At 44.6% G+C, this 23,290-nt stretch overlaps 1 protein-coding gene across 1 annotated transcript in view; it reads left to right on the top strand.

The window, feature by feature from the left end:
* The window catches only part of ITGAE (integrin subunit alpha E), a 162,415-nt gene that overhangs the window by 70,799 nt on the left and 68,326 nt on the right, over positions 1–23,290 (top strand). The window contains exons 12-14 of the mRNA XM_077480274.1: positions 6,323–6,470; positions 10,388–10,455; positions 16,706–16,841. Of these exons, the coding sequence (XP_077336400.1) occupies positions 6,323–6,470; positions 10,388–10,455; positions 16,706–16,841 (352 nt within the window). The remainder of the gene's footprint in view (positions 1–6,322; positions 6,471–10,387; positions 10,456–16,705; positions 16,842–23,290) is intronic.

Genomic DNA, 23,290 nt, shown 5'->3' with positions numbered 1-23,290 from the left:
CCCTTTGTTACCTCTATTCTCTTTGAGGTTGAATTTGTCAGGTCTCCCTAGGCAGAGCCGTTTTTAAGGCAGGGCAAAAAGGGCAGCTGCCCTGGGCCCTGTCATTGTTGTGAGGCCCAGAGCAGCTGCCTCATACTTGCCAACTATCATGGTTTAAATTCCCTCGTCTCTTGAGGTTTTAGTCCTGTGCTGTGTCCCAATATCCTAGTGTGAAGTGCTGCTACTGATGACCAGCTCTGCCATATTGTTGTGTACAGATGACTCACCTGCAGACCCTGTGTTTACATGTAAATTACTGGCTTTCTTATGTAAATAGCAACAACCAGCAGCATTGATATGTATATCATGACCCCCTGAGGTCATATACACAGTAATCTCTAGCAATCAATCAACAAGCAGAAATCATGTGCTGTAACCTCTAGTAACTAATCAGTGAGCCGTAATGTGTGCTGTAACCTCTAGCAACCAGTCAGTGAGTGATAATGATACACTGAAACCTCTGGCAACCAGTCAGTGAGCAGTAATGATACACTATAACCTATGGCAACCAGTCAGTGAGCAATGATACACTGTAACCTCTGGCAATCAGTCAGTCAGTGGTAATGATGCACTGTAACCTCTGGGAACCAGTCAGTGAGCGGTAATGATACACTATAACCTATGGCAACCAGCCAGTGAGCAGTAATGATACACTATAACCTATGGCAACCAGCCAGTGAGCGGTAATGATACACTGTAACCTCTGGCAACCAGTAAGTGAGTGGTAGTGATACACTGTAACCTCTGGCAACCAGTCAGTGAGTGGTAATGATACACTGTAACCTCTGGTAACCAGTCAGTGAGCGGTAATGATACACTGTAACCTCTGGCAACCAGTCAGTGAGCGGTAATGATACACTGTAACCTCTGGCAATCAGTCAGTGAGCGGTAATAATACACTGTAACCTCTAGCAACCAGTCAGGGAGCGCTAATGATTCACTATAACCTATGGCAACCAGCCAGTGAGCAGTAATGATACACTATAACCTATGGCAACCAGCCAGTGAGCGGTTTGATACACTTTAACCTCTGGCAACCAGTAAGTGAGTGGTAATGATACACTGTAACCTCTGGCAACCAGTCAGTGAGCGGTAATGATACACTGTAACCTCTAGCAACCAGTCAGTGAGCGGTAATGATACACTGTAACCTCTAGCAACCAGTCAGTGAGCGGTAATGATACACTATAACCTATGGCAACCAGCCAGTGAGCGGTAATGATACTGTAACCTCTAGCAACCAGTCAGTGAGCGGTAATGATACACTGTAACCTCTGGCAACCAATCGCAATAATTGCAATAGCTTCCTAATCGGATTCAGTAAACTGATTTTGAGTCTAGCTGCTATTTATTGTATGTCTCAGAGCAAGTGGAAAGCAAAACTGCATGGTGGGGGGGGGGCCCAAAAATTCTTGTTGCCCAGGATCCAATCAATATTAAAGACGGCCCTGTCCCTAGGGATAACCCTGGGAGACCCACCATGATGGAGTTCAATGTCTGTGTTAATTGTCATGTACAATGAACCTGGATGCATACACTTGTCTTATGGTCCTTTTGTTGTGCTGTTATACCTTGACAATTGTATAAATAAAAATGTATTTTAAAAAAAATTGAAGCCGCCATTTTCTCCAGGAGTGAAAACAGGTGAGATTCCACAATTTTGAGTTCTGCAGTGACAACTGTCTAAGAATAAATGCTATATTTTAGAGAGATCTTCTCAGGCCCGATCCTAGGGTCACAGACGCCTGGGTGCAGAAATATTTCTGGTGCCCCCACATGAGCGTGGTCATCTGACCAACCCCTCCCCTTTACAAATGTTTCTATGGCAACGACTCAAACACAGCGATGCTCCCCTAAGAAGTCTTCATTACCCTGGGATCCTCCCATGATCTTTTAACAATAAAGAAAATACAGGAAGAGCGTACACTAATGAGACCTGGAGGGGAGTCTCTCTAATGCACACAGAGAGGGCTTCTGTTAGAGAGTCTGTTAGAAAGAGCCCCCAGACATAGTACAGGAGATGGTCAGAGACTGTAGACATGATACAAGAGACGGTCAGAGCCTGCAATCGTAGTACAGGAGATGGTCAGAGACTGTAGACATAATACAGGAGATGGTCAGAGATGGCAGACATAATACAGAAGATGGTCAGAGACTGCAGACATAATACAAGAGATGGACAGAGACTGCAGACATAGAACAGGAGATGGTCAGAGACTGCATACATAGTACAGGAGATGGTCAGAGACTGCAGACATAATACAGAAGATGGTCAGAGACTGCAGACATACTTCCTAATATACTACAGGCAGGCAGTTGATTCAGTTAGCTGCAGTATATTCAGTACTGTATACTGTGCAGCAAGATCTCACTGCAGACTGCTCCTGTTGTTCTCTTTTTAATATACTACAGGCAGGTGGTTGATTCCTTTAGCTGCAGTATATTCAGTATATATATATATACATCCCAGCTTTGTGCAGCTACATCTCTCTACATTCCTGGTGTACCTATTTAAATACATTACAAATACATCAAATACAGTATGTCTGGAAGGCCAACAAGGAGAGGCAGACGCTCACAGGCCACTAAAAGAGGGCAATCAGGCTCTGTGTCTACAGCCAAGATTGCTGGTCCTGGACACGGTGGTGCATCCTCAGCACGTGACCGTGGGGCAGGCTTGGGCTTTTTTTTCGGCAGCTGGCCATGTTGAGCCACAACATGCAGAAGAGTTGGTAGAGTGGATGACCAAGCCATCCTCATCCTCCTCATCCTCTACCACCCACTGTTGCCTTTTCAGCTGGTAGACACTGCCTCCTTTTGTGAATTTGTGGAATGTGCGGTACCTCGGTGGCAGGTTCCCAAACGTCACTTTTTTTCACGGAAGGCAATTCTGGCTCTCTACCGGCATGTGGAAGGCAATGTCTTGGCCTCGCTGGACAGGGCAGTCAGTGGTAAGGTGAATATTACCGCTGACTCATGGTCCAGCAGGCATGGACAGGGACGTTACCTATCTTTCATGGCACACTGGGTGACTCTGCTGGCAGCTGGGAAGGATGCAGGACAGAGTGCAGTATTGTTGGAGCTTGTTCCGCCACCATGCCTCCAAAATGCTACTAGTGGTGATTCTGACACACCTCTCTCCTCCACCCAGCGGTGCTCCGTAGGTGTTCAAGGGGCTATACAAGCACAAAAAGATGCCATGCGGTGCTTGAGCTGATGTGCTTAGGGGACAGGAGCCACACTGGGGCAGAGATTCTGTCAGCTCTGAATGGGCAGGCTCAGAGGCGGTTGACACCACGCCAGCTTCAGCCAGGAATGGTGCTTTGGTGGTTTGCAACAATGGCACCAACCTCCTCTCCGTCCTCCGACAGGGACACTTCACTCATGTTCCCTGTTTGGCTCACATCCTTAATTTGGTGGTGCAATGGTTCTTGTGCAGGTACCCGGGCTTACAGGATCTCCTGAGGCAGGCCAGGAAAGTCTGTGTGCATTTCCGCTGGTTATATAATGTTAGTGCTCAGCTGGCTGACCTCCAAAAGGAATACAACCTGCCCAAGAACCGCCTAATTTGTGACATGCCCAGCAGATGGAACTCAATGCTGGCCATGCTGCAGCAGCTGCACACACAGCAGAGGGCCATCAATGAGTCCCTTTGCGATTATGGCACCAGGACAGAGTCAGGGGAGCTTGGCTTTTTTTCGCTACTCCAGTGGCTCATGATCAAGGATGCATGCACTGTGCTGTCAGCATTTGAGGAGGCCATGAGGATGGTGAGCAGTGACAGTGCATGCATCAGTGATACTGTCCCTCTTGTCTACCTGTTGGAGCACAGGCTGCGTGAAATAATGGAGGGGGCACTTGAGACAGAACAGAGGTAGGAAGAGGAGGACTTCCTTACCTCTCAAGGCCTCCTTTATCCAGATAGTGTTCCTGCAGGCCTGCCGATCCCACAGGAAGAGGAGGAGGATTGTGTCAGCATGGAGGTGGAGCCTAGCACTCAGCATCAGCAACCGTATTCAAGGGATCGTTTACACTCCCCAGAAACTCAGTCCCCAGAAACCCACTTGTACATGGCTGGGAGGAGGTGGCTGCGGATCATGTCGTCCTTAGTGACCCAGAGCCTGGGAGGTTACAAATTCCTGGTCCTGGACAACATGTTGCTGAGGCTTCGGTCAGTCATAGAAGGAGCGATGGAGAAGGTGGCCATCTCACAGATGGGTTCAGACAATTTTTTAGTCTGCAGCCCCTGGTCTGATCGGTTCCAGTAGCCATCGCCAGAGTCTGATTTACATGGTGCAGGAATACATAGGGGCAAGATCAGACTTGGAGACTTTTCCAACTGAAAATCCTCTTGGTTACTGAGTCTTGAGGATGGATCACTAGCCAGAGCTGGAACAGTATGCAATTGGGCTACTGGTCTGTCCTGCACCCAGCGTTCTTTTGGAACACACATTCGGTGCTGCTGGAGGCTTTGTAACCGATCACAGAGTGCGCCTGTCCACCGACTCGGTTGAATGGCTCACCTTCATAAAAATGAATCAGTCTTGGATCACCAGCTACCATGCACCTGATGCTGATGTAACCAAATAAGTTTTTATGAATGTCAGATCCCTTCAAGACTGCCTATGCTGATGCTGAGTGACTATCCTGTTATGCTGAGTGACTATCCTATTCCTCCTCAATGTTCATGTTGATAGCTTGTAAAAACATTTTTGGTTCTGGGCACCACCACCAGTGGCTAAGGCCCAATTTTTCTGCCCCTGTTTAACAGGGGCGTGCAATTACAATTTTTTCTGTAATATTTTGCAGCAGGGCTTGCTCCTGCACTCAACTAGAATATCTGTGAGGCATTGCAGTGTTGTGGCACCAGTGCCTAAAGCCCAATTTTTCTGCCCCTGTTCAACAGGGGCGTGTAATTTCAATTTTTGCTGTAATATTTTGCAGCAGGGCTTGTTCCTGCACCCACCAATAACTGTGAGGCCTTACAGTGTTGTGACAACACCACCACACCGTCCACCACCAAAGGCCAAATTTTTCTGCCCTTGTTCAACAGGGGCATGTAATTACAATTTTTTATCTAATATTTCACAGCAGGGCCCATTCCTGCGCCCACCAAGAGTAACTGTGAGGGCTTACAGTGTTCTAGTACCACCAACACCTAAGGCCCAAATTTCTGCAGTATATAGGGCAGGCCCCTACGTTCAAACATCCGACTTACAAACTAATCCTACTTACAAGGAGGGAGACAATAGGAAGTGAGAGGAAATATACCCCTAGGAAGGGAAATTTTCTCCTGTAAGAGTTAATATGGGAAAAAGGTGTCTCCTCCACTGATGTTTTATCACCAATCCTTGTTTCCCTAAAAAAAACAAATTTTCAAAATCCAATTGCCATTGGGACAGAAAGTGAGGTGAAATCTTCTGAACAGGGTCACAGACAGCAAAACAAATGCTACAAGGGTGATAACCCTTCCCTATGTACTCCAAATAGCTACACTTACAAAATGTACCTGTTCTAAATTACAAACAGATTCAACTTAAGAACAAACCTACAGTCACTGTGTTTCTTGGAACCGTATGTATACTTCTGTTCAGAGTATATAGGGCCTGGGGGCCCCACGCCTTTTCTTTTTTTAATTTGGGTGCGGGGTTCCCCTTAATATCCAGCCAAGACCCAAAGCACCTGGTAATGGGCTGGGGTGTTACCCATGCCTTTTTTCTCAATAATTTTCATCCATATTGCCGGGACCCGACAATACATTACAGCCGCAAGCAGTTTTAAATGACTTTTATTCCTTTAGAAATCTAATTTTGTGCAGGGACTGTTCTAAACACAGCAAACATGTGCCACTTTACAGGCATACTATAGACACCCCCCAGGTATGATATTTAAAGGAATATTTCACTTTTATTTTTTCACTGTAAGCATCATTAAAATCACTTCTCCCGAAAAAACTTCTGTTTTTAAAACTTTTTTTTTCATTGGTACATGTCCCCTGGGGCAGGACCCGGGTCCCCAAACCATTTTTAGGACAACAACTTGCATATTAGCCTTTAAAATATGCACTTTTGATTTCTCACATTCAAGTCCCATAGACTTTAATGGTGGTCGAAAGTTTCAGCGAACTTTCAGTCCGTTCGCATGTTCTGGATGCGAACCGAACCGGGGGGTGTTCGGCTCATCCCTACTCAGTAGTCATAAACAATGTGTTTTTTTTTACCTTGCTCCATCACTGTAATATTTACTATAGTGTTTTTTTTGCTTTGATTCATATTGTTTACAGGTGGGTGATGTATTTAATAAGACTGAGGCCTATAGTGAGCTTAAGATGATTGCCAGTGACGAAAAAGATCATGTCATTAGAGTTGATGACTATTCAAAACTAGATGGACTTCTTTCTGCCCTGCAGCAAAGAATCATTGGAATAGAGGGTAAGTGACAAACTTGTCATCTAAAATATCTCTGTAATTATTCACCTGTGGATGTAGTCGTTGGAAAAATAACAGATGGTTACATACACAAGAGTATACAAGTCTTTACACTGCTTTAGTGATACAGTGCAATTAAGTAAGGCAATGCCAACTATTGCAGTTTGTGCAGCTGCTCTGGAACCCATAATCAAGATGGTTTGTTGTGGGGCAAACAATAAGGCTAGATTTAGATTCAGCTAAAAATGTACCTCAACCATGTATTTTTACCACCATCCACCACGCGTCTAAACTTATAATATAGTTACTTACACTGTACCTATTATGTCCTACACAGGCGTAAGGCCTGCAACATTATATTCATAAATGGGCAGGACAATGGGGCATGGTTTATGGTTTGCATGTGCTTTGCTACATAGTAGAGTGGTGCTAAATTATAAATACACATATTAACTCAGTGCGCATTGTTCTCACAAATTTAAAAATAAAGGGAATGTCCACACATAAAATACATTTTCCGCACTTTATGTCAATTTCACAACTCCACAAAGCCTTCTGCGACATCTGACATCACATTTGACACACTATCAGAATTCTTTGGTATGGAAGTAGTAAACATTCTGTAGTTGTCATTTCTGCTCAGAAAACAAGCACATGTCTTTTAAGCCATCTTCCCTCTACACCTACATTCTTCTCCTTTGGGATCACTTCCCCATGTATTCAAAGTCCACAGCATCAGCTTCGATCACCTTATCACAGGACCTGCAGCTGAGGGTCAGGTCAGACATCAAGGTGCCCTCTTTCGTATACTAGTCTTTCTCTCTTTGTCCCTTCTATAGCTCTGCCCCTTCCAGGCACACTCCCAAGCTGCCACCACTACTCACAAATGCTGAAAAACGCATTTCAAAAAAGTTATAAATTGATTTGCATTTTAATGAGTGAAATAAGTATTTGATCTTCTATCAATCAGCAAGATTTCTGGCTCCCAGGTGTCTTCTATACAGGTAATGAGATTAGGAGCATTCTCTTAAAGGGAGTGCTCCTAATCTAAACTGTTTACCTGTAATAGACCCCATACACACTATTAGATTTTCTACAGATTTCTGTCTTCAGATTTACCAAAACCATGTAGTGCAAGGGCCTGCCTGATTGCATGCAAATTGAAACTCTTAAGATTTGACCTCATATTATATGGTTTTGGTAAATTGGAAGACAAAAATCTGCAGAAAATCGAAAACAGGCATACCCCACTTTTAAGTACACAATGGGGTTTATTTACTAAACCTGGAAAGTGCAAAATCAGGCTCACTTCTGCATAGAAACCAATGAGCTTCTAACCTCAGCTTGTACAATTAAGCTTTGGTAATAAAACCTGGAAGCTCATTGGTTTCTATGCAGAAGGGAGCCTGATTTTGCACTTTCCAGCTTTAGTAAATACACCCAATTGTGTAGTTAAATGTGGGGTATGCCTGTAGGGTGTATGGGGTCTGTCCACAGAAGCAATCAATCAGATTCCAATCTCTCCACCAAGGCCAAGACCAAAGAGCTGTCCAAGAGTGTCAGGGACAGGATTGTAGAACTACACAAGACTGGAATGGGCTACAAGACCATTGCCATGCAGCTTGGTGAGAGGGTGACAACAGTTAGTGAGATTATTAGCAAATGGAATAAACACAAAATAACTTTCAATCTCCCTGGTCTGGGGCTCCATGCAAGATCTCACCTTGTGGAGTTTCAATGATCATGAGAAAGGTGAGGAATCAGCCTCAACTACACCCAACTACACAGGAGAATCTTGCCAATGATCTCAAGGGAGCTGGGACCATAGTCACCAAGAAAACAATTGGTAACACACTATGCCATGAAAGACTGAAATCCTTCAGCCCAGCAATCTCAGTTTGTTACCTTTATAGAAGATGCCTGTCCACAGAAGCAATCAATCAATCAGATTCCAATCTCTCCACCATAGCCAAGACCAAAGAGCTGTCCAAAGATGTCAGGGACAAGATTGTAGACCCATGAAAGGCTGGAATTGGTCACAAGACCATCGCCAAACAACTTGGTGAGAGGGTGACAACAGTTGGTGCGATAATTCGCAAATGGAAGAAACACAAAATAACTGTCAATCTCTCATAGTCTGGGTCTCAATGCAATATCTTACCTTGTGGAGTTTCAATGATCATGAGAATGGCGAGGAATCAAAACTACACAGGAGAATCTTGTCAATGATCTCAAGGCAGCTGGGACCACAGTCACCAAGAAAACAATTGGTAACATACTACGCCGTGAAGAACTGAAATCCTGCAGTGCCCGCAAGGTCCCCCTGCTCAAGAAAGCAAATGTACAGGCCCGTCTGAAGTTTGCTAATGAACATCTGAATGATTCAGAGGAGAACTGGGTGAAAGTGTTGTGGTCAGATGAGACCAAATTCAAGCTCTTTGGCTTCAACTCAACTCAGCGAGTTTGGAGGAGGAGGAATGCTGCCACCGTCAAACATAAAGGTGGAAACATTATGCTTTGGGGATGTGAAAACAACCCAAAACACACAGCCAAGGCAACAAAGGAGTGGCTCAAGAAGAAATACTTTTTTGAAATGCATTTTTTTGGCTATTTTTGTTGTCACTCTTTCTCTCACTGTTAAAATAAACCTACCAGTGGCTGCTGGTGTTTGCTGGTTGGTTCGGCCCATCAGCGGCAGCGGGTGGCAGGCAGCGTGGTGCAGCGGCTTCCTGTCCTCTCCTCCACAGCGGCCCCCAGCTCCTCCCCTCTTCCTCATAGGCATCCAAAAGGCTCGTCTGTCCTTTCAGCCAATTGGGTGACCGGTGTCAAAAGCCGCTTCCTGATTGGCCAGTAGTAGGATCAGTGTTACAACAGCGAATATTCATTCGCTGTTGTAACACAACTGGGTGGGATCAGGACGTACTCTCTATGACCCAAGCCCACCCTATCTTAAAGCCTATTAGAGCCTCTGGCTCTAATTGGTGCTTCAGAAAAAAAACCTTCTGCGTTGGAATCCATGTGCCGGTGTCCTGAAAGGAGTTGGACACATGGATAAAGGAGGTAGCGATGGACAGGAGGGGGCGGCCACCCCTGAAACCTACCATTAAGATTATAAATTGATCATTTCTTTGTCAGTGGGCAAACGTACAATATCAGCAGTGGATAAAATACTTTTTTTCCTTCGCTGTATATCTTGACAGCACCAGGGTGTTTGGCTCTCCTGTCTTATCCTGTCTACTATGGGCTCCTCCCACACTGGAATTTATATGAGCAATGCAACCCATTGCACCACTAAGGAGGGACTTTTCTGAAAGGGGCTCTAACACCTAATTCCCTTTACTAGTCTATAATGGGAACAAAGCCATCTAGTGGCAAACAATTACACTTGCCAACAAACACATAAAAACAGTTCCATTTTTAGACATGTGACCTGCAGTCACATACATGGCCCTATTGCAGTGGTTCTTAACTCCTTTCCTCAGGACCCACTAACAGGCCAGGTTTGTAAGATAACTGAAATACATCACAGGTTATATCATTTGCTGCTCAGTTTTTGCAGTATCCTTGTCTGCATCTTTCCAAGGTAATACTTCAAATCTGTCCAGTTAGTGGGTTCTGAGAACAGGAGTTGAGAACCACTGCCCTAATGAATCAGGCAATATGTATAAAGAGGAACATATAAGATCATCAGTGCCATTCTTGGTCAATTGTTTGCTAACAATTCCTGGAGAATTGAGGACTCTGTCTCTCTGTCTCTTGGAACCTCTGTCTCTGTGTCCAAAGTGAATTGAAGGACTGTCAGACATAAGGAACTGTAAAATATGTCTCTGATAATAATAACAACATTTTTACTTTTCTATCCCCTTGTATCTGAAATACACTGTCATTCCACTTTGTGATAACCCAGTGTTGTCCTATAGGTACCACAGGTGCTTCACTGGAGTTTGATTTGGCACAAATTGGACTTTCATCCCATATAAAAGACAAGGTAGGACATAACTGGTATGCCTAAATAAAGATCTGTGTTTCAAATCTGCAAAACAAAAGTTAAACTGTTACTAAACAGACAACAGTAATGTAGCACCCTGGTGTTTAGGCAGGGTTGCTAAAAAATTTAGTCTGCCAAGTATTACCGTATATACTCGAGTATAAGCCGAGATTTTCAGCCTCTTTTTTGAGGCTGAAAGTGCCCCCCTCGGCTTATACTCGAGTCATCGCTGTCTGCCCGCTCGATCAGCGTGTCGAGCAGACAGACAGCGGCCATTCTAGGATTCAAAAGCCGCGCCTCCGGCTCCGCCTTCGCCTGTGATAGGCGGAACACTGAATTTCCCAGCAGCCTGTGTTCCGCCTATCACGGACATCGTATCATCCTCGTACTACGGACGAGGATGATACGATGTCCGTGATAGGCGGAACACAGGCTGCTGGGAAATTCAGTGTTCCGCCTATCACAGGCGAAGGCGGAGGCGCGGCTTTTGAATTTTACAATGGCCGCCGAGGCGCCGACGAAGAGGGCACGGGACGGAGGCAAGGCAAGGCAAGGCACGGCACGGCACGGGACGGGACGGGACGGGACGGAGGCAAGGCAAGGCAAGGCACGACACGGGACGGAGGCAAGGCACGGCACGGGACGGAGGCAAGGAGGCAAGGCACGGGACGGAGGCTCGGGACAAAGGCTCGGGACACAGGTAGGCTGGACACACACACACACACACACACACACACACACACACACACACACACACACACACACACACACACACGGATGGAGACACACACACACACAGGGATGGATGGATGGATGGAGACACAGACACACAGGGATGGATGGATGGAGACACACACACACAGGGATGGATGGATGGATGGATGGATGGAGACACACACACACAGGGATGGATGGATGGATGGACACACACACACACAGGGATGGATGGACGGACACACAGGGATGGACGGACACACAGGGATGGACGGACACACAGGGATGGACGGACACACACACAGGGATGGACAGGCATGTCTCACCCTCGGCTTATACACGAGTCAATAAGTTTGCCAGTTTTTTTGGGGGTAAATTGGGGGCCTCGGCTTATATTCGGGTCGGCCTATACTCGAGTATATACGGTAAGTGCCCTGACTAATTATTAGAGGATCCACAGTTTTTTCCCTAAATCTGGATTTGCTGCACTTCTATCTTCTGTCACTGGATGGCACTGTTGCTGGTGACATTGGATTGTGAAGAGCCTAGCAAAGTCAGACTATGAGTGGATGGGTTGTCTTGGCCAATTGGCAGGGGTCGCTTTAGCCTCTTGGCCTGCCGGGAGAGCCTATTTATTTGGACGGAGTCTGGTGATTGGGGTTCTGTGCCACCTGGACAGGTGTCTGGGTGGATGTGTGTTGAAATGCCCTGGGTTGCTAGGCCAGAAGCCTGAGACCTATCCCAGGAGTACCTGGTTGCTAGGCTGCCTGATGCCTATCCAAGAGTAAGAGAAACAGCACAGGATTGGGACTTCAGGCTTGGAGTCTGACCAAGTTGCCACTAAGGAGCCATCCTTCCTGTTAGCAGAGGCCAGTTTATAAAAGTCTGAAAGAAGTACCAGAGCAGTCTTTTTCACTAGCCGGGATGGTGAAGAAGTGGGAGAGCTTCAGCAAGTGCCAAGCCAGGGACCCAGTGGGTTAGTGGGGGTGACGCTTGAGGAGTATACAGCGGGTTAGCTGTGGAAGAGCTCAGAGGATCCAGTGACGACTGGGATCTTGACGTCTAGTGAGAGACTGGGATCTCAGTGAGTGAACCTCTACAGTGGGACATTGTGAGATGTAAGAAAAGATCTATACCAAGTTACTGTGGGTTACATGTAAGGATCACTATTAACTGTTGCAAGTTCAGTTGCCATAGGAGACAGCTACAAATACAGTGACTGTATCCAGCTTGAAGGCCCTTAACCTGCATAGTTGCCTGCCTATTTTGTCTTGGAGTCTACCAATTACCATTGTATCTGCCTAAGGGTGCCCTGACCTTAACCCTCTCTCCTTCAGTTCTTGTTAAGAGACAATAAATATTTTCTGCTTGCATCCGAAAAGTGACTGGTGCCCAATCATTCCATCTTGCATTACACCCACTATGTCTAGTAACCCCTCTTTAAAAAAGGCTGTTTGATCCTGTATGCACAGATCCGCCCCTCCCTGCACTCCCCAAAACATGTTCAAATGAGATAGATTTACTGGAGTCAGGCTGCACATGCTCAGTTTGTGTATTGGTAGAGAGTTTTTTTTCTTGGGAGAGTGCATGTGATCAGCATAGGGCCAATCAGCACTGTCCAGACAGAGGGTCAGGGGTCTTGCAGCCTCATAGGTCAGCCAGTGAAGTATGAAAACTACTAAGTCACAGAGCTTCTATATACTGCTGATCAGAAAAGATATTTAGCAGTTTATAGGTACTAAAATGATTGCATTTCCATGTTCTGTGTACTGTGACAGATCAGATATAGTGAATGCCAGATCCTGGGTTTAGTAACACTTTAACTGTTATCAGATAAAGCAAAATAAATAAACTGTTACATACTTGTACAATGCAATGCGGTTTGTGTTTTTTTAGTGAAGAAAGTAAAGAACAGAGTGGGGAAGGGTTGGTACCACTCTTAATACCTTAGTGTGTAATGCTGTCTGTGGCCTGTTTGTGAAATATCATTTTACTTTCTGTTCAAGTGACAGTATTGTCACTTGGATAGGAAGTTAGATTAAATTTCTCCAACAAGGACACCAATAGCAATAAAAACATTTTACTACACTGTGGGAAGTATAGAACCTATGTCAGCTTTTAATTATTGCAGTCTGTGCTCCAGTTGAAGATTTCACCTGACTTTCCATTGAAGTAACAATATTGTCAGGAAGATAGGAAGTAGAGAGAAATTCCCTAGCTAACTCTTCCCCTATATAAAAAATAATTTTGGCACTTTAAAGATTGCAAACAAGGAAATGTTTACAATGTTTATAATTCAAATATACATTAACCACTTCAGCCCGGAAGAATTTACCCCCTTCCTGACCAAGCCATTTTTTTGATACAGCACTGCGTCGCTTTAACTGACAATTGCGTGGTCGTGCGACGCTGTATCCAAACAAAATTGGCGTCCTTTTTTCCCAAAAATAGAGCTTACTTTTGGTGATATTTGGTCACCTCTGCGGTTTTTATTTTTTGCGCTATAAACAAAAAAGAGCGCCAATTTTGAAAAAAACAAAACAATATTTTTCACTTTTTGCTATAAGAAATATCCCCCAAATTTTTTTTTAAAATTACATTTCTTCATCAGTTTTGGTCAATATATATTCTTCTACATATTTTTGATAATAAAAATCTCAATAAGCGTATATTGATTGGTTTGCGCAAAAGGTATAATGTCTACAAACTATGGGAAAGATGTATGGCATTTTTATGGCATTTTTATTATTATTATTTAGCTATTGGCTACTGGCTATGAACTTCCTTATTCTACATTATCACGTTTGAATCCGCCAGACTTTTGGAGTGATTGTGTGTGGCCAAGTCCGTTCGCTTGAAAGTCCGGCGGACCTCCGCTGCAAAGTCCGGAGGATTGTCTACCGGACTAAGTCCGCCGGATAGTCCGATCGTGTGTACGCGGTATTTAACACCCCTCTGCAATAACTTTTCAATAATAATCGTGGAGTAAAACAAATAATAATATTTGCCAGAAAATAAGTGAAAAATTTAGAGGGGGGAGTTAACAAAAACTGGAGCATGCAAAATCTGGTGCAGCTCTGCAACAAAACGTATCCTTTTCCAGGTTTTATTGTCAAAGCATAAAGTGGTTCTAAAGGCAGAAAGCTTTTTTCATCTTAATGCATTCTATGCATTAAGATTAAAAAAAGCTTCTGTGTGCAGCAGCCCCCCTCATCCCCCCTAATACTTACCTGAGCCCCATTTCAATACAGTGATGTTGCACAAGAGGCTCAGCTGTCCTGGACTCTCCCTCCTGATGGCTGAGACACAGCAGTGGGCACCATTGGCTCCTGCTGCTGTCATTCAAAGCCAGTGTGCCAATGAGGAGAGAGAGGGGGCAGAATGGATGCACAGAGCAGAGGCTTGGCTCTGGTGCCTCAATAGCAAGCTGCTTGCTGTGGGTGCACTAGGCAGGAGGGAGGGGCCAGGAGGGAGGAGCCATGAGGGAGGGGCCAGGAGCACTGGTGAGAGACCCGAGAAGAGGAGGAGGAGGATCTGGGATTCTCTGTTCAAAACCACTGCACAGAGCACTTACATATCACTTTAATTTAACAAGCTGAAGTTATAAGCTGATTGGCTACCATGTATAGCTGAATCAGATCCTGAGAGCTCCAGTTTAACTAAATATCCCCCTCAGTGTCCATTTTTATTTTTGGTCAGTTGGGAAAAAATTACCCCTACATTAGTGGTCTGCACAGAAGTGTAATGCCACATTATGGAATAAGGGGTGCCCTACCTTTACATTGGGGGTTAGTGGTGGACATGGCCACTTACATCAGTAGTCAGTAGGAATAATGCCACTTATACCGGTGGTCCTTGCAGTGATTTCTATCATTGACGGTCAGGTGAAAAGATGTCCTGTTACATGAAGGGGAGAGGAAGGGGTCACTGGGATGAGTGCCACCCTTACAGACAGCTTAGGAGATCATTTTTTCTCAGTGCTAACTTAACTGAGAAAACAGAGGAGAGGTTCCACTAGTCCCATATTTGTAAAGTTCAGGACTTTCGGATGGGAAATGAATCTGTCAATGCTCATTGCTTAATGGAGCCCTAGCTACCTCTGGAGGAGCCCTAAGGTTTTATCAAACTCTGGTTGATGAAGCCTGCTAAAAAAAATACCAAATAATAGCATATTGGACAACATAACATCTTTATGTTATTGACTAGGAGTTGCTCAGTCTGAAACAGATTTTTAAATCCATGTTAGGGGGGCAATAAATAGCTTCTACAAGAAAATTATGAATGTGCCACTGTGGTACCATCAGATCTTCCAATCAATATTTAAACTGTTAAATGCTGGTCTTAGCCCTTGTACAGACGGTTGGATATTCTGACAACCAAATCCATTGGCTTTTGTCCGACGGATTTTGTCCGACTGATTTTGTCCGAAACTGTTGCATAGACGCGGTTGGACAAAGTTGTCGGAAAATCCGATTGTACATAACGTGATGACGTGATTATTTTGTTACGATGGGACTACGTTCAGGCTAGTAGCCAATAGCTTTGGTCTAGGAATTTGATCTGAGCATGCGTGGCACTTTGTCCGTCGGAGTAGGCTACACATAATCGGAGTATGTCCAATCGGAGCATTTTGTCGGAAAATTTTACCGGCAAGTTGGAAAAGTTGGTCCGTCGGATATTGCGACGGAAACAGTCCGATGGAGATCACACACAGTCGGAATATCCGACAAAACGGTCCAATAGGACACATTCCGTCGGAATCTCCGACCGTGTGTTCAAGGGCTTAGAGTCCAGAAGATACCTGCACATGGGGGGGGGGGGGGCAATTTCTGGCATACAATTTACTCTATTCTATAAAAAGTATCCTATATATGAAAACTTTTGGATTGCACACTAATGCCCCGTACACACGATCAGATTTTCTGACAACAAATGTTGGATGTGAGCTTGTTGGCTGAAAGTCCGACCGTGTGTATGCTCCATCGAACATTTGTTGTCGGACTTTCTGACAACAAATGTTGGCTAGCAGGTTCTCAAATTTTCTGCCAACAAAACTTTGTCGGAATTTTGTGTGTACGCAAGTCTGATTCACAAAAGTTCACGTATGCTCGGAATCAAGCAGAAGGAGCCGCACTGGCTATTGAACGTCCTTTTCCTTGGCTCGTCCTATGTCTTGTACGACATCACATTCCCACGTTTGTAATTGTTGGCCAACATTTGTTTGACCGTGTGTATGCAAGACAAGTTGAAGCAAACATCCTTCAAACAAAAATCCACGGTTTTGTTGTTGGAAAGTCGTGTGAATAAGAGATTCAAGGACATTTTGGGGCAATTCTGAGTCTCTATGTATATGTGTATGAGATACAAGTGATCAGACCAAAGACTGGTATATGTTGAAACAGAGGATCCAGTGATGTATAGAATGTATTGGTTTAATATTGTATTGTATTTGTGTGTGTTTTCGATATCATGAACAAACAAAAAGTATCCCCATTTCCAAAATAATGAGAACTAAATTTTGTTGTTGTTTGCACAGGATACCGTGGTGCTCGGAGCAGTTGGCGCCTTTGACTGGTCAGGTGGTTTGTTGCTTGCAAGCAAAGAGCCAAACAAAGTCAAATTTCTCAATGAATCCTCTGAAAATGCAAAGAGAGCAGCTTATGGATATTTAGGTAAAGTGAGCTAAAAAGCTAAAACCATGCCTAGATCTAGGGACATTGCGAGGAGTAGTTATGTAGTACCACTTGTTAATAAACTTTCAGTTCCTTTTTGAGAAAGGCCTTCAAGCAAGGCAATGATAAATAATTACAATTTAAAATATGTATTTATGATCTAATCAGATACATTTTTATTGTAAAAATGTTTCCATGCTAAACAAACAAAACAGGTTAAGGGCCGGTTCACACTGCGGGCGATGCGAGGCGACATGACTTGCCTCGCCGCAATCTGACAAGTCGCCCCCGTTCTGTACAATGGAACCGTTCTGAGAGGAGCGACTCGAGTCGCTCCGACTCAGAAAAAAGGTTCCTGTACTACTTCTGGGCGACCTCGGGGTGACTTGCATTGACTTCTATACAGAAGTCATTTGCAAATCGCCGCTGAGGTCGCGGCAGGTCACGGCGAGGCAAGTCGGTGTCGCCTCGCATCGCCCGCAGTGTGAACCGGCCCTAACAGTCATCCACTTTATGGGAAGTTGCAAAGTACGTACTGACAAACATAGACAATAAATCTGTTGCTTCACAAACACCACTAGCAATCTCATACAGGGTTCTATGGATGGCAGAGATGAGAAGAGGTATAATAAGGCTTAGGTAAAAATTGACTATAGGGTTGATTTACTAAAACTAGAGCGTGCAAAATCTGATACAGCTCTGCATAGAAACCAATCAGCTGAAGCTGAAGTTAGAAGCTGATTGGCTTTTATGCGGTGCTGAATCGGATTTTACACTCTCCAGTTTTAGTATACAACCTCATTGTCAACAGTTAAAACAGCTATCATATTACAGCATCTTAACACCAAAAGGGTCAGAGCAGCATTCCTAAATAGTAACATAAAAAGAGGTATATTTCATCAGTTTCCAGTTTTTTTCAACAGTTTTTATTAACTGAAATCCATTATTATTTTCAATTATTATTAACATCATACAAAATAAACGCTTTACCTCATTTACTAAGCTCTGGAGCAACTGCAATTGCAGAGTCCACAGTCTATTTTCCTTTAGTAAACCAACCCATATTGTGCTGAGTGCCCAGGCCTAGCTACGTCACTGACAATGAACCATATGTTTCACTGTAATACATACAGTGTCACCTGGGACCATGTGATATACACTGATAGTAAAGTTTTGCAAAGAGAGCCAGCAGTTGCAAGAGCGCTATAGTCCCTTACAGTGATTTCTACTTTCAGGCAAAATGAGGATGGTTTATAATAACTGGTAAAGAGAGAATATGTGCATAAGTTAATTGTTAAAAAACAGCAGCCAATATGAATTCTTCAAAGTGTATATAAACCCAAAAAATTTAATATATTGCAGCTTACCATTCCTAAAATGTGGTGGCTGCCACCAATGCACTTTCTGTCCCATCGTGGCTATGCTTTTATCTTTCCACTCCACTGCACCATTGTTGTCACACAAGTTGGACTTCAAACATGTCTGCCTCGGTTCATGTTGGATTGATGGGACACAAGCAAGATAAGAATCTTTTTTTTAAGGGCCTGGATTATTTCCTAAGTGTACAGAATATAACTGGGTACTAACATTTATAGGTAAAGTTGATCCGGGGAAAATCCGATTGCCTCTCGGGTGATCAGGAAGGAATTATTTCCCCTGCTTTAGCAAATTGGATCATGCTCTGCTGGGGTTTTTTGCCTTCCTCTGGATCAACTGTGGGTATAGAATTGGGTATATGGGATTGTATGATATTATTTTATTTTTTTTGTGGTTGAACTAGATGGACTTGTGTCTTTTTTCAACCTAACTATGTATGTAACTACTTTCTTTTCAGCTCACAGGAAGTGACACAGACACTACATTTCTGCCAAGATCAAGAGATATTTTCTGTACTTGATGGAAATGGTCCTTAACCACCTTAATACCAGACACTTTCACCCCCTTCCTGCCCAGGCCAATTTTCAGCGCTGTCACCAATTACTCAGTCATACAACACTGTACCCAAATTCTATTTTTATCTTTTTTTTCTTCTTTTTTTGGGGGACAGATAGAGCTTTCTTTTAGTATGTAATCACCACTGGGTTTTTATTTGTGTTGCTTTATAAGCTAAAAATACAGGAAAATGTAAAAACAATATATTTTAATTTCTGTCATGCGACATTCACCCAGGATAGTAGTGCTCCCACCTGCCATCATATTACAATAGGCTGGGTGGGAATTGGTTAAAAAACAAAACAAAAAAAACATATGCATCTACCACATCTACAAGCTGGTAAGCTGCAATATATAACATTTTTGGGTTTTGAGTTTAAATTCACATTAAAGAAATTTGGGTAAAAATAAAAATTGTCATGAGAGTATATACAGTGCCTTGCGAAAGTATTCGGCCCCCTTGAACTTTTCAACCTTTTGCCACATTTCAGGCTTCAAACATAAAGATATAAAATTTACATTTTTTGTGAAGAATCACCAACAAGTGGGACACAATTGTGAAGTGGAACAAAATCTATTGGATAATTTAAACTTTTTTAGCAAATAAAAAACTGAAAAGTGGTGCGTGCAAAATTATTCGGCCCCTTTACTTTCAGTGCAGCAAACTCACTCCAGAAGTTCAGCGAGGATCTCTGAATGATCCAATGTTGTCCTAAATGACTGATGGTGATAAATAGAATCCACCTGTGTGTAATCAAGTCTCTGTATAAATGCACCTGCTCTGTGATAGTCTCAAGGTTCTGTTGAAAGCGCAGAGAGCATCATGAAGACCAAGGAACACACCAGGCAGGTCCGTAATACTGTTGTGGAGAAGTTTAAAGCCGGATTTGGATACAAAAAGATTTCCCAAGCTTTAAAAATCCCAAGGAGCACTGTGCAAGCGATCATTTTGAAATGGAAGGAGTATCAGACCACTGCAAATCTACCAAGACCTGCCCGTCCCTCTAAACTTTCAGCTCAGACAAGGAGAAGACTGATCAGAGATGCAGCCAAGAGGCCCATGATCACTCTGGATGAACTGCAGAGAACTACAGCTGAGATGGGAGAGTCTGTCTATAGGACAACAATCAGTCGTACACGTACACTGCACAAATCTGGCCTTTATGGAAGAGTGGCAAGAAGAAAGCCATTTCTCAAAGATATCCATAAAAAGTCTCATCTAAAGTTTGCCACAAGCCACCTGGGAGACACACCAAACATGTGGAGGAAGGTGCTCTGGTCAGATGAAACCAAAATCGAACTTTTTGCCCACAATGCAAAACGATATGTTTGGCGTAAAAGCAACACAGCTCATCACCCTCAACACACCATCCCCACTGTCAAACATGGTGGTGGCAGCATCATGGTTTGGGCCTGCTTTTCTTCAGCAGGGACAGGGAAGATGGTTAAAATTGAGGGGAAGATGGATGCAGCCAAATATAGGACCATTCTGGATGAAAACCTCTTGGAGTCTGCAAAAGACCTGAAACTGGGATGGAGATTTATCTTCCAACAAGACAATGATCCCAAACATACAGCAAAATCTACAAAGGAATGGTTCACAAATAAACGTATCCAGGTGTTAGAATGGCCAAGTCAAAGTCCAGACCTGAATCCAATCGAGAATCTGTGGAAAGAGCTGAAAAAGGCTGTTCACAAACGCTCTCCATCCAACCTCACTGAGCTCGAGCTGTTTTGCAAGGAAGAATGGGCAATAATTTCAGTCTCTCGATGTGCAAAACTGATAGAGACATACCCCAAGCAACTTGCAGCTGTAATCGCAGCAAGGTGTCTCTACAAAGTATTAACGCAAGGGGGCCGAATAATTTTGCACGCCCCACTTTTCATTTTTTTATTAGTTAAAAAAGTTTCAAAAATCCAATAGATTTCGTTCCACTTCACAATTGTGTCCCACTTGTTGGTGATTCTTCACAAAAAATTAAAATGTTATATCTTTATGTTTGAAGCCTGAAATGTGGCGAAAGGTTGAAAAGTTCAAGGGGGCCGAATACTTTCGCAAGGCACTGTATAATTGGCCTTTATAATTGCCCTTGGTTGACTTTTGGGAACCCCTTACAAATGTGACCTGCAAAGCCTATCTTCAAAGGTAATGTAGAATAGCCATACCACAATCAAAAATCTCATAATGCAATTCAAAAGTCATCCTTCACAACCTACTTTCAAGGCAGTAAAGGGGAGAAGGGGCCAATATGAACTAGCAAGCATAGGGTTTAGTAATTGTTTCTTCATCAGGACTAGTGATGGACGAACTTCCGACGGGACGTTTCGCGAAAGCGAAATGCGAACGGACCCAAACGTTCGCGAAACCGAACGTTCGCCGCGGGCCCCATTGACTTCAATGGGAGGCGAACTTTGCAAACCTTCATGTCGAATTTGCGGCCACGTGGTAATTATTAGGGGGTAAAACGTAGTCCCACCATCTGGACAATGACATAATACATGTATGAGGTGAATTTGGGATCGATAACTACAAGCATTTTTATTTTATTTGGGAAATTGTTCTAACAATTCAGGACTATGGAGCTAATGAAGGCAATGGAGGAGAGGGAAGGTCAGGGACCAGGGTAGGCAAAGAAGAGGGTGCAGGAGATGATCACCAGCAGCGTGACATACCGGAATGACACATGCACCGTGATAGAGGCATCTGACAGCAGCACCGTAATACAGAGCACTGACAGCAGCACCGTGACATACAGCGCTGACAGCAGCACCGTGACATACAGCGCTGACAGCAGCACCGTGACATACAGCGCTGACAGCAGCACCGTGACATACAGCGCTGACAGCAGCACCGTGACATACAGCGCTGACAGCAGCACCGTGACATACAGCGCTGACAGCAGCACCGTGACATACAGCGCTGACAGCAGCACCGTGACATACAGCGCTGACAGCAGCACCGTGACATACAGCGCTGACAGCAGCACCGTGACATACAGCACTGACAGCAGCACCGTAAGCAGCCCCAGGAGGAAGTCAGCACAGCACAGGGATGGTGTGATCCCCTCATAATAAGAACCCCCAGGAGGAAGTCAGCACAGCACAGGGATAGTGTGATCCCTTCATAATAAGAACCCCCAGGAGGAAGTCAGCACAGCACAGGGATATCATAAGCAGCCCCAGTAGAAATATGACACCGCTCAACCTCTTCAAAGAGGAGGGTAGGGGCATATAGTACGGTGTGCTTTTTTGGGTCAAGGAAGTGAGCCAAATGAATTAAGAAGGTCTGTGTGCTTGATTAAAAAAATAGTTTATAGACATATACATGGTCTACTGGTCACATGTGTTGAATTCCTCCGAGATCCATGCCTCATTCATTTTTAGAAATGTGAGGTAGTTAACACTGTGGTGAGCTAGGCGAGTACGCTTATCGGTCACAATCCCCCCTGCTGCGCTGAACGTCCTTTCGGACAGGACACTGGATGAGGGGCAAGCCAACAGTTCGATTGCAAATTGGGCAAGCTCTGGCCAGAGGTCAAGCCTGCCCACCCAGTAGTCTAGGGGTTCATCACTCCTCAGAGCGTCCACATCGGCCGTTAACCCAATGTAGTCGGACACCTGACGGTCTAGGCGTTCCCTGATGCTGGATCCGGATGACACCTGTCGATGGGTCGGCTGAAAGAATGACCTCATATCCGAAGTCACCAACACATCTTCAAACCGGCCTCTTCTTGCAGGCGCTGTTGGATTGGTACCCGCAAATCCTTCTCTGGGAGTGGGAATTGCTCCTCTGCCAGCGCACGCAAAAGCAGAATGCAGCATTTCTCGAAGCAAGGCCTGGAAGTGCTGCATTCTGACAGCCCTCTGCGACGGCGGTAACATTTCCGCCATTTTGTGTTTGTACCGGGGGTCTAAGTACGTTGCCACCCAGTACTGGTCCTTGACCCTCATGCTTTTTATACGGGGGTCCCTATTAAAACACTGGAGCATGAAGGCCCCCATTTGCACTAAAGTGGAAGCGGTGTGGTGGCCTGGCTCCTGCTCATCATCCAGGATAATGTCGTCCTCTTCATTCTCCTCTCCCCATCCTCGCACAACAGGGATCCCAGAAAGGTTTAAAGCATGCTCTTCTTGCTCCTGCTCATCCGCCCCGGCACCATCCTCCTCTGACTCCTCATCAGACTCCTGTTGTTGACTTGTCTCAGATAGAGTAGCCCCCCCTGGGAATTCATCCAGCATTGCGACTTCCTCATCTTCCCGCTCCTGCTCCTCCACAGCCTGATCAATGACACGACGCAATGCACGCTCCAGAAAGAAGGCATAAGGTACCATGTCACTGATGGCGCCATGGCTGCGACTGACCAGTTTGGTGATCTCCTCAAATGGCCGCAGAAGTCTGCATGTGTCGCGCATGAGCAGCCACTGGCGCGGTGAAAAAAAACCCAGCTCCCCAGAACCGTTTCTTTCGCAGAGTTCATACAGGTAGACGTTAACTGCACGTTTCTGCTGGAGCAGCC

Source organism: Lithobates pipiens, unplaced genomic scaffold, assembly GCF_037356315.1.
Source record: "Lithobates pipiens isolate NorthernLeopardFrog02 unplaced genomic scaffold, aLitPip1_a1.2 Scaffold_16, whole genome shotgun sequence".
Taxonomy (NCBI): Eukaryota; Metazoa; Chordata; class Amphibia; order Anura; family Ranidae; genus Lithobates; species Lithobates pipiens.
This window is presented reverse-complemented; position numbering and strand designations above follow the sequence as displayed.